This window comes from Rana temporaria, chromosome 2 (genome assembly GCF_905171775.1).
Source record: "Rana temporaria chromosome 2, aRanTem1.1, whole genome shotgun sequence".
Classification (NCBI taxonomy): domain Eukaryota; kingdom Metazoa; phylum Chordata; class Amphibia; order Anura; family Ranidae; genus Rana; species Rana temporaria.
In genome coordinates this window covers 147,227,142-147,242,907 of record NC_053490.1, presented here as the reverse complement: position 1 = coordinate 147,242,907, position 15,766 = coordinate 147,227,142, and the positions used below count along the sequence as shown (strand labels likewise).

Below are 15,766 nucleotides of genomic sequence, written 5' to 3'. Positions count from 1 at the left end.
AATCTAGAAAATAGGAACATTTTGGAAAATTCTGTCAGGTATGTAAGAAAGGTAGAATTTTGAAATATATGGAAATCACGAAAACTGGAAAAATGTAATAGGTCAACTATTAGGCTGCATTCACACCTGAACGCGGCTTATTGTACCGCGATTTGCCACGGCAAATTGCGGCGCTTTGTCCCGCGATTTGCCGCGACAAAACGCGGCGTTTTTGCGTTAAAATACGCCGGAGGGGTGATTAAAACATTGTTGGCTTTGCCGAACGCCGAAGCCGCCTGAAAAAAAGGGTCCGGGACTTGTTTTGAGCTTCAGGCGTACGGCATTCGGCGTGGAGATGTGAACCATCTCCATAGCCGACAATGTTAAATCACCCCTCCAGCGTATTTCAGGCTGCAATAGCGTCGGGCGTAAAAACGCCTAGGTGTGAATGGAGCCTTAGACAAAAGTGTCTGAACGTTTGAGCTTAATCAGAGCAGTACAGAGTATCTTTTCCCATCTGCCAACATAAAGTTAAAGTGTTGTTACAAAAGACGGCAAAAGTTCTTCAAGAGGGATTTACATGGTTTAGTTTCTGAAGTTTTGAATTTTTTTAAATGCTTTAAATTAAGGTGTGGTCAGTATCAACTGGATGGAAAACCAGAAACTAATATATTTCATGTACTTTAATCAGACTACATTGAAAAGTGTCACCGATTGCTGGATGCGCTGCACATGATGAAAACATTATTCCAACATTAGTTGGAATATCATGCAATTCGACAAGACAAATTGTACTTCTTGCAAACCTTACCTTTGGTCAGTTGCTCACCTTGTTGTGGGCCCAAATATATAAAGTTACTTACCCCAGAAATTATGAAAATTAAATAAATTGGTACTTACATTGGGTAAGAACTCCCAGCAATTCTGTTTTGTAGATCTCCTTGGCTTCCTCCATTTTCTCTTCATGTGTTCCTTTTTCATTTATCAGTCGTCTAACATGACTATTTGCAGACTGCACCATTGAGTAGAACTGATTTGCTGACCTTCGATTGACTTCCCCTCTCTCTATCCAAGTTACTAGGACACTGATAGCCTCTGTGAATTTGGTGTCATCTGAATAGAAAGAAGAACAAGGAGACCTGAAAATTCACCATATTTTCTCTTCTTGTACTTCTACTATGCAAATTGACTATATAACCTGTCAGTTTAGTGTAAATATTGTTCTGTATTAATCAACATCTTAACAAATGCTCAATCATGATTCAAAGATTAAAAGGCAAGTTCAACTTTTATACCATGTGGAATGGAAAATACTACGCTGTCTTGTGGTCAAATAATTAAACTAATAGGTATGCTGCGGCTAATGATGTGAGATATACACAATGAAAACAATATGGAAAAGAAAAAAGCTGCTCTGCTTGAAAATATCTTCTGAATGATAATGAACATACACCCAGAATAAATGATAATACACAATTTGTCAATGAAAAGAAAAAGTGCAGCACAAAATAATGACATCTACTGTCAATAGATATAGTGTCAATTATATAGAGGAGAACCCCACTAATAATGAGATCAGATGGGTTTCATAACACACGTGAAAAAATGAAAAATTAATAATCAATGTGCAAATTCAATAAAAGTCCAAATAAATAGATTGGTATTCTCTCTGAAAAGATCTATCCAATAATGACATCCGTGAAAACATGCAGTACACCTCCGGAATAGTGCTGTTCTCAGATTGAGAAAAATAAATTCCTCCACCAATATAACCGCTGCCGCTTACCAAAACTATAGATCTCGTGTTAAGGAAATCATGCACGCTTGATACTGACAACCTGACCAGAATGATAATGGCTCCCCTCCGTGACCGTGCCTGCGGGACACGTAGACGCGATCGCCACCGGTGTCCCGCGATCGGGTCACAGAGCTGAAGAACGGGCAGAGGGAAGTGTAAATAAACCTCTCCCCGTGCTTAGTAGTAACCTGTCACTGATCGTCTGTTCCCTGTCATAGGGAACGACGATCAGTGACATCACAGGCCCAGTCACGCCCCCCTACAATAAGAAACACACATTAGGGAACACTTAACCCCTTTAGAGCCCCCTACAGGTTAACCCCATTCTCTGCCAGTGTAATTTTCACAGGAATCAGTGCATTTTTATAGCACTGTTTGCTGTAAAAATGACAATGGTAACAAAATAGTGTCTGATGTGTCCGCCATAATGTCACAGTCACGATAAAAATCGCTGATCGCCGCCATTACTAGTAAAAAAATATATATTATTAAAAATGCCATAAAACCATTCCCTATTTTGTAGACGTTATAACTTTTGCGCAAACCAATTAATAAAATGCTTGTTGCGATTTTTTTTACCAAAATCAAAAATATGTAGAAGAGTACGTATCGGCCAAAACTGAGGAAAAAAAGTTGTTTTATATATTTTTGGGGGATATTTTTTATAGGAAAAAGTAAAAAATATTGTATTTTTTTCAAAATTGTCGCTCTATTTTTGTTTGTAGCGCAAAAAATAAAAACCGCAGAGGTGATCAAATACCACCAAAAGAAAGCTCTTTTTGTGGGGAAAAGGGACGTTAATTTTGTTTGGGAGCCAAGTCGCACGACCGTACACTTGTCAGTTAAAGCGACGCAGTGCCAAATCGTAAAAAGGGGCCTGGTGGTTCAACTTCCTGTCCTAAGACCCCATTGCCTCCTGGGAAATGATGACACTCATTTCCCAGGAGTCTCTGGGCATTACTGTGCCTAAAAATCGCCCAGCATGCATCTCTACCTGAAAACCAGGAAGAAAAAGTAACTGGGCTTCACATATGATGGGTACGGCCACAACATGAGCTGGAGGATGTAAGGCAAGTGTTTGCAATGATTTCTGGAACGATTGGAGAGCTATTAATATGTTTTAGAGACTATTTAATGTGATTAATTTTAGCTTGCAAAAAAAAAGAAAAGAAAAAAGGCCTAGAACCTCGCTTTAAAGCATCTGTGCAAAATAAAGGAAAACCTGAAAACATAGCAATTGGGAGTCCTTGAGTACTGAGGTTGAGAACCATTGCTCTAGGTAGTTCATTGATACTTCCTCACAGTTTGTAACTGCCTGCTCGTACAAGGTACGAGCAGACAGCTTACACAGACGGTCTGCAAGAGCCCTGAATTACACCCGCAATCTGCGTATTGTAGATGCAATCATTTACAGACTCCCAATAAAAAAAAAATGTTTTTTTACCTGCAAAATTAAGGTGCGTGTAAGCTCAAACAGGAACAATTTTCTCTAGGGATAATCCCTATGCACACCTACTATTATCACATTTATTGCCATTATTAATTCAGAGCACACTAAATGTATTGTAATGTCAGCCGTTCACATTGGAGTGGTTATCCAGTGTTAATTCCAAAGAGTGGAACATGTACTACTGGTGGTACACATATTCACTATTGCCACTACAAAGCACAACTCAGGATTTGTAAGCTGCCATGTAAAACAAAAGTTCACTCTAGAATTGGATATCAGCTACAAATACTAGAGGAGGCATACTGATTGGATTTACCTGCCATTACTTTAAAAACAAAGTCATTATTAAGCTCTTTTGAATAAAAGACCTGTGAATGTTTCATAACTTTTTTTTTAGAATCATGTACTTTACCCACATAGCTGTTCTCCAAACTATAGAAGAAAGGTATGTTTAGAATGAATAAAAAACTTTTGCGCAAAGGATGGCAAATATTATTTCTTCTAAATATATTCCATCAATTCCAAAAGATAAAAAATAATAATAATAATGCTAGACTGCTATACTCCAATACAACATATTCACAAGCTGCAACTGAAACTCTTATTTTATAATGTGCATTCAACAGCTGCTACAATATTTGGCACATGCATACAGTTCCTACTTAAGTGGAACAAAACACAAAGACAACCTTTCACATGAAATCTATTCCATCTATAAAAGCTGGCACAGGTTTCCTTTAGGGAGACACTAACCTTCCTAAACCAGGTCAATAAGTAGCAAAGAAACTCAATGACCTAAGTAAACTGGGACACCAGGGAGTTCCATATAGTGCTTACACAATCTAGGCTAGCATATGCATTGCAATCACATTAAACAAATAAAAGAAAACAGCATTATACTGATACACCTCTGACACCAATTGCCTCCATTACATTATCAGTGAAATGTTAAATTATGACCTAACAGTATTCTACAGAAAAAGAATTACCATTAAAGAGTTTTTGAAAATGAGCTTTACGTTAGGCCAAGGAAGGGAACATTTTAGATGGAACCATGCTTTTTATACAGTACTTCACAATTTTGTTTTATGTTGTTCATTTGTGTTAATCCAACTACATTTTTACAGTTTAATCTATAAGACAATGCCAACCTGAAGTCTGCTTTTATGGCTATTGACAATTCTATATAAATGTTAAAACAAAAAAAGCATTCGTGTTATTTACATAGAAGGTGCCATGTTATTTTATAAAGTGTTATGAATATTCCCGTACCTCAACAACTCACCAGGAAATGCAAATATTAATGAGGCTTGAGACATATTTGGGCAAACTTAATTTAAAATTGTACAAAAAAGGATTAGATGCAGTAAGCAGAAACTTGAAGCAGTCAATTAATTTTAAATTTACTGTGGCCATGTGTTTTACAAGATGATTTCCAATTGGTTACCATCAATTATGGTACATTCTACAACAGGGGTCTCCAAACTATGGCCCTCCAGTTGTTCAGGAACTACCATTCCCATCATGCCTAGTCATGTCTTTGAATGTCAGAATTTTACAATGCATACTCCTGTTTCTTAAAGGGGTTGTAAAGTCAGAAGGTTTTTATCCTAATGCATACAGGCTTCTAATACTTACCTGAGCCCCATCTCTGTCCAGCGATGTCCATGAGTGTCTCAGCCATCCGGGACTCTCACTCCTGATTGGCAGACACACAGCAGTGGCACCATTGGCACCGGCTGCTGTCAAAGTCAGTTATCCAATCAGGCAAGAGGGGGCAGGGTCAAATCGCAGCTCCGTGTCTCAACTGTGGGGGCACTCAACCGGAGGAAGGGGTCAGGAGCACAGAAGAGGGACCTGAGAAGAGAAGGATCGGGTATTTCTCTGTGCAAAACCACTGCACAGAGAAGGTAAGTATAACATGTTTATTATTTTTATAGAAAAAAAGAACAAGACTTTCCAATCACTTTAAAACTACTTCACTGGCCATTTTCTTTGGTATTTTTTAAAGCTGGAAACCATCGGGATAGCGAGCTAAACAAAAGAAAATCCACAAATTGTTTATTTAAAAAAAATCCAAAATTCAAGCAGATAGAATACCTTACCAAAACGGAGAAAATAAAACTGGCATGGTGTAAGTTGACCAGATTTGGCAAAGTAGAACATAAAAGAGCCTTTTTCTATAAGTAATTAGGTATGCAAGTTTTAAACTTACAAATAAAAAAAGGGCAATTTGAAAACATTTAATTTGTGCTCTTTATAATGCTATAGATTTTACTATAATGCACTAAAAAGTAATATGAAAGAATATGAACATAATGTGAACATAAAGAGGTTCAATATATACAAATTCAATAAAAAATGTAGTCTTTTGAAGTGAGATAATAATTACCACACGTGCTAGATCTTGCTCACAATGATGCACCTTGAATTCACCACCAAAGTGTAAAAAGTGTGTTCCTCTCCCATAAGAAAAAACAATCACCAAACCCAATTGCCCCTCATTATCACTAGCAGGCAATAATAGTGCTCTAACCATTGTTCAGCTCCACTTTAAAAATTACAAATTGACTCTTCGAGCTCCTTATTTTATTAGTTCTCATCTTACCAAACATATGCAGAAGGAAAGAGAACAAAAAAAGCCTCCAATAGTGTATTACTTCCAACACAGGTTTTTGTATTTAAAATAAAATCTGCTCACATTTAAAACAAAAATGAGAGGCATTAGGCATTAAAGGAAATTGAGTAACGATCTTGCAGCTAATCTCACCACCTCCATGCTGGTTATGATAGCTGCTAGTCTTGCCACTCATCCACCTAATGTTACAACATCACATTTGACTGCCACGTAACCATGTCCGCTGCATTTCATCATATCCAACGTCATTACAGGGGGTTGTTACCTGATTGCCTTTGATGCTTAATGCCTGTTGTGACAGACTCAGCCGGGAAAGAGGCTTTTGGAGGGGACTGAATGCTAGCCTCTTGCCTTGAGATCAGGGGCCCTGGCATTTGGGGGAACGGTGCTCTTTGTGTCCCTCGCGCTAATACGAGTAATAAATATCAATAATGTCTAAAGTGAAATTGCAGCAAAAACTAATGGTGATTACAATGCACACAAACTGGAATATAATAAAGGATTCTCACGCAAAATCTATAACGCATACAATCAAATCAGATATAAGAGTGAATAATCATATGTTGATAATGACACTGTGAGTGTGTAAATAGGAACAAAATCCATATAATAGTGTAAATAACGTGCCCAAAGCACAAAGTGACAGTGCATACAAGAAACAATGTATAATATAAAATATAAATAATATATAGTGAAAAGGTGTGCCAGTGAATAAGGAGTCCGCTGATCTCAATGAGAATGAATCTGGATCCTCAGAGAATTCGGTCTCTCAGAACTCTCACCTCATAAAAAGTGAATTAGGCATCAAGGACTATAGTAGAGCTCTCTGAACTGAAACTTTAAAATAAACTATTCCTTTACTTCACACGGTACACTATTGGAGGCTTGTTCTTCTCTTCTCCCCCTGTGTGAGTCTTACTAGATATCTCTGTGGAGACCTTACGAGACTGCAGCACATCCATGGGACCTGAACAAGTCCGTGAGCCTTTTGTGAAGATCTGGAATCAGTTCAGAGATCTCTACTATAGTCCTTGATGCCTAATTCACTTTTTTGCTTTGGGCACATTATTTACACCATTATATGGATTTTGTTCCCATTTACACACTCACAGTGTTATTATCAACATATGATTATTCACTCTTATATCTGAGGTGCTCTTTGTGAGCTGTATGCCTGGGGACCCCTGAAGTGGTGTTACTTTTGATTCAGGTCCATGTCCGCCCAAGACACACAGACTCTGGGAACCCTGTATATGCCATATTAGAAAGAGTGAGGGTTTCATACTGTTGGGCTAATGTCATCACCTCCAGCCACCTGTCTGTCTGTTGTCTTCTATAATGTAAATGAGTCTATTGTGGCTTCTCTGTCACCCAGTGTTGCTTGTGGTAATTGACCCTGCAATTGTATGAAGGTGTCATTTGTTTGTATTTATGATAATGTGTATTGTGGTTGGGGAGCTAGGAGACAGCCAGGCTAGGAACTTAAAGGTCACCTAGGCTGTCTAAAGGATTAGATAATTAGCTGTTAATTAGGTTTCTGGTTACATCTTGTACTGTGATCTTTGTGTATATATTTGTGTAAGATCTCAAATAAAAGGCTATTCCCGATGTACTCCAAGACTGGTTGTCTGGTTCTTTGAGGTTACTTTAGACAGATCCATTGGTCTAGTGTTCAAGGACTTAGGAAGCGATATACTGACGGAAGCACTCAAGTGGAGTGTGAAACATTCCGTCACAACTGTCATTTCTGTTTTAAATGTGAGTGGATTTTATTTTAAATACAAAAGCCTGTGGTTGGAAGTAATACCCTATTGGAGGCTTTTTTGTTCTCTTTCCTACATGTGTTTGGTGAGAGAAGAATGAATGAAATAAGGAATTCAGAGTGTCGATTTGGAGTTTTTAAAATGGAGCTGAACAACTGTTAATGAGCTATTGCCTGCTCATTAGAACAAGGGACAATTGGGTTTGGTGAGTATTTTCTCTTACGGAGAGGGACACACTTTTGTCACTTTGGTGGTGAACTCAAGGTGCTTTTTTGTCGTCAGTAAGATCTAGCAAGTGTGTGTGACACTTATTTGGACTCGCACTTTAAAGGACTCAATTTGTAATGAAATTTTTTTGTGAAATCGTATATATTGAACCTTTTGATGTTCACATTTTGGATAAATTTGTTTGCGCTACTGTGAAATATTATTAGTAGTGTGTCACTGATGATTATTTCACTTTTTGTATGTGTGTTATCCAACAAGTAGCAGCACAAATAGCATTGTCAATCTAGTTATAGTTTTTGATCACTTTTAGGAGCACAGTGGAATTCACTTATTTATTTAATAAATTAATACCATGAACATGACCAGTAAACAAGCTTTTTGATGAATATTAAATATTGTGAAATGGAAAAAACTGCAAGCAGTTTTCTGTAATCACAGTGGGAGTTTGGTCGCTGCCCTGTTAAAGGGATTTATGGTATATCTTTTCAGTGATTACACATATATATTGCTCCTGGCATTGAAGACAACAAAGAAAAAAAAGTATGGGGAATGGATGCACTGTTCTCAGTCCTGGGTTGCAGGTAAATTCCTCCCTGCACTACACAGTTCAGACTGTATGCCAGCTCTGAAGGCACATGGAATTATAAAAAAAATGGAATAGCTTATGTTTGCAATTTTTTTTGTGCCCCTTAGTATATTAAAAAAGCAAATGTATTTTAAAAGTACAGTGATCCTTTAAGGCTCAAATACATAAAAGCAACCCTACATTATCGCTCTTGTATTTTTCCAGCTTTTCTAAGATCAAAGTGTCTTTCTATGCCAAGTACAGAGCAACACATTCTACCAAAACAAAAGGCAATGAGGTCATAGATAACTGCTTTGATACCTCAGCCTTTACATTACAGAATTGAGATGATCGACCCTTGCTTATAAAGAATTGCTTAAACAACAAAGAAACGTTTATAATAATAGTTCATTTTTTCTTGTTTTTATCTTCAGTTTTCTCTGAATCACTCACTTTGAACACACATACAAAATAGAAAGTTAAAGTGAACCTCATTGTCCTGATCTGCATACCTGTCCTTGATGTCATTTGATCAGCTTGATAGCCAGGTGGCTAGCATTTTTACAGGGAGAGGCCAGCAATGGTGGCTTCTACATTTTCTCCATAAGGTTTTCTTTAAGTATTAACGTAATAAACAGTAATATTGTACTGTATTTACAATAAACAAGAACTGTTGCGCACAGCAAACACATTTCTTGTTTTATTTCTCCCAAGAAATTAGACAAAATATGGTTTATAGTTAAAGGCATCATCGAGGAGCAGGCGAAAATACAAACACTGTAAATAGTGACATCGTTTATACGTTTTACACATTGGTGGCTGAGGGGATTTTAATCATGTACACATGTACAGTAATTCTCTTTTTCAGGCTTTCCTTCTTCATAAAGAGTGACAACTTTATATCTTCAATGTTTACAACAGGACTGATGAGAAGAGGAACTTAATCTTCCTAACCTGCCAGCCTTCAAACTGTAGACATTAATATCATAGAATCTGAACAATTTTTGGCTGATAATGATTAGGTATGAATGCCAATAACTGTGCAATAATAAAGATGTACTACTGTACTATGTTTTTCAAAAATGTTGTGATCTGCAATGCATGAGAGTTTTTTTTAGCCGGAGGTATCTAAACCTATTGGGGGTATGGAAATCAAATGATTAAAGTTATTGGGGTAGATTCAGGTATCTCCGCCTAAAGTTACGGCAGCGCAGCGTAGTGTATTTACGCTACGCAACTTACAGGAGAAAGTGCTGTATTCAGAAAGCACTTGCTCCGTAAGTTGCGGCGGCGTAGCGTAAAAGGGGCCAGCGTAAGCGCGCGTAATTCAAATGATCCTGTAGGGGGCGTGGATCATTTAAATTAGGCACGTTCCCGCGCCGAACGTACTGCGCATGCGCCGTCCCTAAAATGTCCCGACGTGCATTGCGGTAAATGATGTCGCAAGGACGTCATTGGTTTCGACGTGAACGTAAATGGCGTCCATCGCCATTCACAGATGACTTACGCAAACAACGTAAAATTTTCAAATTGCGACGCGGGAACGACGTCCATACTTAACATTGTCTGCGCCTCCTAATAGCAGGAGCAACGTTACGACGAAAACGACTTACGCAAACGACGTAAAAAACTACCGCCGGGCGCACGTATGTTTGTGAATCGGCGTAAGTATGTAATTTGCATACTCTACGCTGACAACTACGGAAGCGCCACCTAGCGGCCAGCGTGAGAATGCACCCTAAGATACGATGGCATAAGAGACTTATGCCAGTCGTATCTTAGGCTAATGTCGGCGTATCTAGCTTTCTGAATACAGAAAATAGATACGCCGGCGTAGCTTTGAATTTACGCGGCGTATCTATGGATACGCCGGCGTAAATCGTTCGTGAATCTACCCCATTGAACCTAAAATCAAAGTGACAAATGAACTTTATGTTTTAGATGAGACGCAAGTAATATTGTCAGTAACTGTACCTTCATTTCATGGTTTTGGTAACACAAAAACAGCAACAACATCTTATTACTTGTAGATTGCTTGTGTTTTTGTGATCAAAGGGAATATGAGGACATACTGGGCAATCTATTTAAGGTCTCTGGTCATAAAAATGTTTGAACCCCGTTTTTATGTAGCTAGTTTTTGTCAAATTCCTATAAGGAAGAAAATCCTCCTAAGATAATACAGGTCACTGCACCTACAGCACACTATGTTTTACCTTTCAGCTTCTCTGCAAGCAATGTGGCCTCGTGTTCAGAATAATGCATAATTGCTGGTGGTGAGGGAGGGCGCAGCTTGTCTACTTCCATCATGCGTCGATGACGTTCTTCTCTCGCAAACATTCTCTGCTTACATTCCCATTCATAAAAGTCATCTCTTGCTTGTGCAAAATCTACATGTAGTCGACCAGAGTCCTTTTTATCTGTGCTGGATCCTAAACGCATTCGATAACCTTCAAATAAGAAGACCATAATTATTACTAAAGAGATCCAATCACAGTGCTAATTTTTATGTCACATTTCAGAATGAATATGTGTTATTGATGCTCTTGTAATAGAATAAAACCTTTATGCTTTAATAAGGATATATTTTACAGAAATGTGCAGATTAATAAAAAAGCAAGAACATGGCACATGTTAGTTGGACATCCCATTCCATTTTACTTTTATGGAAATATAATATGTAAACTCAAAGACTAGAAAGAAGAACAGAAAAAGCAGATCATTACTAATATTCCCTAAAATATGTAGTATTAATATTATAAATGCCTCTTATGTACAGGACTCACTGTGTGGTTCTTGCTAGCGATAAAGCCAACACAATTTAGTAAGGATACTGCCCAGAGGAGCAAAAAAATAGGACCCCATAACAAAATTCTATGGGGCCCTACTGGATCTAAAACAGCCTTACAACTAAGATCAGAGCTTTTATAAAACTATAATCAACTTTCTGAAAAAAGTGTGCTTTCCTAATCGCAAAAACTATATATTTATTTAGGCCTGGATTTACACACACATTTAGACACACTAGGCTTATGCCTACAGTATAGACAGCAGAGACAGAGAGGCAGTTTTTCCCTAAATTACTATTTGCCACATATTATTCAACAAGAATAGTCATATTGTTTTTTAGCTTGGTTATAAGAATATTTAGGTATTAGCCGGAAAATAAATATTGCATACATTCTGGATGCATCAAAACAAAATATGTGCAAAGTCTGTTTTTTTTATTAAAAAAAAGCAGCCACAGCATGAGAACAAAGTCGGTCTCCTGCCAGCATACTGTAGAGTAGTACCCCTGATATCTATGCTATGAGGAAGCAGTGGTCTGCTAAGTTAGAGCCATATCTCTACAATTGGCAAATCTCATGTTCCCTCATGATTAGAAAGCTCCACCTCAGGTTCAAGTCAGAACTTTGCAGAGAGAGAAATGCAGAGCTTTGCAGAGAGACTCATGCAGAGAGTATGTGTCTTTTCTACTCAGGCTGTGGCTGCTCTCTGAAAAAAAATGAATTGTAATGCTGCGTACACACGATCCGACATTCCAACAATAAAACCGTGGATTGTTTTCAGACGAAATGTTGGCTCAAACTTGTGTTGCATACACACGGTCATACAAATGTTGTCGTAAATTCCGAACGTCAAAAACGCAGTCACGTACAAAACACTACGACGAGCCGAGAAAAACTAATGATCAATGATTCGGAGCATGCGTTGAATTGATTGCGAGCATGAGTAGGATTTTTGTGTGTCGGAATTGCATACAGATGATCAGAATTTCCGACAATAACTTTTGTTGTCGGAAATATTGAGAACCAGCTCTCAAACATTTGTTGTCGGAAATTCCGACAGCAAATGTCTGATGGAGCATACACACGGTCAGAAATTCCGACCAAAAGCTCACATCGAACATTTGTTCACGGCATTAGACTTTGCATCCCCTGTTTTGCTGTATCTAATTAGGTAATTACAAAGAAACAAAAACGCACACATAAAATATTGTGATCCCTGACTTCTACTGATTATTTGAGTTGTTCCTTACAATGGACCGTTTCTATACATTTTATGTTGTGTGTACTTATAATACACATTGCCAGCAGCCACCTATGCTCTTAGTTAGGCCATCTGACCTTTATGTAACACAATCTTTTGTTTCATTGAAGGGAAATCATAAAGGAGTTAATGGCAAGCAAATATTTGATGAAAATGTAAGAGAAGTACGGAGATCACTCAAAAGTTCACAGACTTTCGATTCTGGAAGATCCTGCCTTTTTCCTGCTCCATTTCTCACAAATCCCTCTTAAGACCTATAAATAAATTCAGTCCTTCGTCACATGCCTAATGCCACCAAAGTTTGATTTCTATTACATTGGAAACATCCCAATCCTTTGATTTCTATTACATTGGAAACATCCCAATCCCCTTGCATTGTGATGTGACTGAACAAAGTCAGGAGCATCAATGCACTGGAGGATTTAGTACTTGCTGCCCAAAACAGGCGAGAGTAATGCACAAAAACATGGTCATATTGGAACATGTTTATCTATTCTGATGAGGGCAAGGTCCTGCTGGAAAACTGTTCTGGGAATTGACGTCTTCCTGACCTTCACACACGCACACCAGCATAGCTTCCTCACCTCTCCCCTACCCCCCTTTTTTCCCTCTCTTTCTCATTCCCTCTCCCCCTTCTTCCTACCCTTTTCCACCTTATACCCATCTTTCTGGTGCCTTGTATGCATCCCTTGCTTCCCTCTTATTCATTTCTACAAAATTAGTGTATCTGACCGAGCGAGTACTGTGGCGGGAGTCCCACAATATTTTCTATGTTTGCCTCCTTGACTTTACTTGAGGCAATTGTAGCCGTATTAGTGCAATTGTGATAGAGAAAATTGAGTACTGTACGCGATAACTTTTTTTATTTGCACTAACATATAATTATTCATGGACGAGCTTTCGGGGTGTGTGGCCTTCTTAAAGATCCAAACAGTACTGATTTACAAAAGTTTTAGCAGAAGGTGAAATGTTAAAACAAAACAAAACAAAAAAATATCGCTGATACCGTTGCATTTTGAGGGTTTTTTCCCTCAGAGTTTTTTGTTTTTGTTTTAACATTTCACCTTCTGCTAAAAATTTTGTGAATCAGTACTGCTTGGACCTTGAAGAAGGGGACACAACCCGAAAGCTCGTCCATGGATAATTATGTTAGTGCAAATAAAAAAAGTATCACGGACAGTACTCAATTTCCTCCTTGACTTTAAATGACAGGTTTCAATTACCCATTCGTGTTTTTTTTCTCTGTCTGGCACTACATGTACATTATATTCCGGTGGATGCTACCTATGTTTGTCTTTTGTGAGATGTCACCAATGTTTTGTATTGTACTGCTCCGTTGGATGCTTTATTTGTATAACAAATTTAAAAAAAAAGCGTAAGAGAAATGCTACTTTACAGTAATCAGAGCTATCGCTTTTATACTGTTTATTAATACAGCATACACAAATGTTAAGCTGGAAAAACTATACATTTCCTCTTGGAGAAAAGAAACATCTGTATGACCCCATGGGGAATTAAAGTGTTCAGTGGGAACATGACCCAAGAGAAAGAAAAGGCAGAACATGTTTGTCGGTACGATGTGTTACTTTAAAAAAATACACACCATTCTGGAACAAACCTTAAATCTGTCAAGACGGTCGTTGCTCAATCAACTGTCAAAGCCTCTAGGCTTTCCAATTCGTGTGACAGCTGGCATTGCTAGAAGTGTGGTATGCTTTAGCTTGATAAGTGGATCAGATGAGACTGGACATGGTTTGATAACACAAACAAGCCCAATAAGATTTACAAAAATAGTCAAACTTCATGACATGATGCTAATTGCATTTCTGCAGTTTCCATGACAACCACATAGTTCTGGGTCTCCAGAAGCTAGTTGGTATTTCTATGTGCTAATTAAATAATTGTATCCATCACATGTAACCTGTGGAGGCTTCAGAGGCAATATGTGATATCTTTTGTAACTAACATGCAGGGTAATCAGTGCGTGTGAGACGGGGGACACAAAGAGACACCCTTTTTCTGTGAGGGTGAGATTACACCCTTTTATTGTATGGTTACATTCTGGCCACAATTATGTCTAAGGAAACAACATTAACAAAATAAATACAGAAATGGGTCACTATAATACTAAGGGTTGACATGCTATAGTTGTGGTTCTAAAGGTTGAAGGTTTTTGTTCCTTCATGCATTCTATGTGCAGCTCTCCCCTCAACACCCCCCCCCCCAATATTTACCAAATCCTGATCCAGTGATGTGCACGAGCGCAGTTCTCCAGAGTCTCTGCTTCTTCATTGGCTCCTGCGGCTGTCGGTTACAGTCAGTGAGGAGAGAGTGGAGGCAGGGCCAAACTCGGCTTGGGAGCGAGCATGCACAAGTGCACCCATAGCTAGCAGCCTGTTATGGGGGCACACGGCAGAAAGAGGGGCCAGGAGTACCGCAGTGGCCCTGAGAAAAGGAGGATCGGGGCTGCTCTGTGCAAAACCATTGCACAGAGCAGGTATGACATGTTCGTAATTAAAAATAAATGAACCTTTACAAACACTTTAAAGGTTTAGGCAACCTTAAGATGCAAAAAGCCTCACATCACTCAGTTCTGTGCTTCAGCATTTCATGCAGGCAGCGATTTAGAGAGCAGTCCACCCACCCCTCTGACTTTTGTTTGTAATGTTGTGATCTAAAAACACTTGTAATAAATAAAAAAAACATTCCAAAAAACGTGCACTATCTTGTTGTTCCTCACATACACAAAGTCTGATATTCAAAGATGACAATACATTTTATACAGGATATGAAGAGGGTGAGTTAAAAGACAAAGGCAATCGAAGGTACGTGCCCAAAGGGTCCGTGATGTGCTCCATGGATTCTGTCTGAAGTAACTAAATAAAACACTGATTAAGGCAAATTGAATGACATTTTTTTTTACTTTAACATCGTTGGAGAGTTCTTTGGATAATAGCAGCAGCTATTTGCTGTTTGGATTGACTGAAATAGCTCTTGAACAACAAATTCTTATTACAATCATGGGAGAGAACTATACCTCTCAACATTTCGGGAAATCACAAAGACATTTTGAAGGTAGAGGGCCAAAAAGTGATGTCAACCTATAGCTGGGTCTACACTGACCTATTCTGGTGTCCCTCCTAATCTGCCCTTATAAAGGAGATACAAGCTTGTAGAACTTTTATTAATAGTCATTTTTAAAATGAACTACACCCACTGATTGAACATGTTCCCAAAGGGAAGCTCAAGTTAGAAATGTTCAATAAATGGTATTAAATCCTTAAACATACCAGTGCTG

At 38.3% G+C, this 15,766-nt stretch overlaps 1 protein-coding gene across 4 annotated transcripts in view; it reads right to left on the bottom strand.

The window, feature by feature from the left end:
• ENOX1 (ecto-NOX disulfide-thiol exchanger 1) overlaps nt 1-15,766 on the bottom strand; it is a 641,692-nt gene that overhangs the window by 128,437 nt on the left and 497,489 nt on the right. For all 4 annotated transcript variants that reach the window (XM_040341292.1, XM_040341293.1, XM_040341291.1 and 1 more), the window contains 2 exons: nt 10,635-10,868; nt 880-1,092 (listed from right to left, as the gene is read on the bottom strand). In XM_040341292.1, the coding sequence (XP_040197226.1) occupies nt 880-1,092; nt 10,635-10,868 (447 nt within the window). The remainder of the gene's footprint in view (nt 1-879; nt 1,093-10,634; nt 10,869-15,766) is intronic.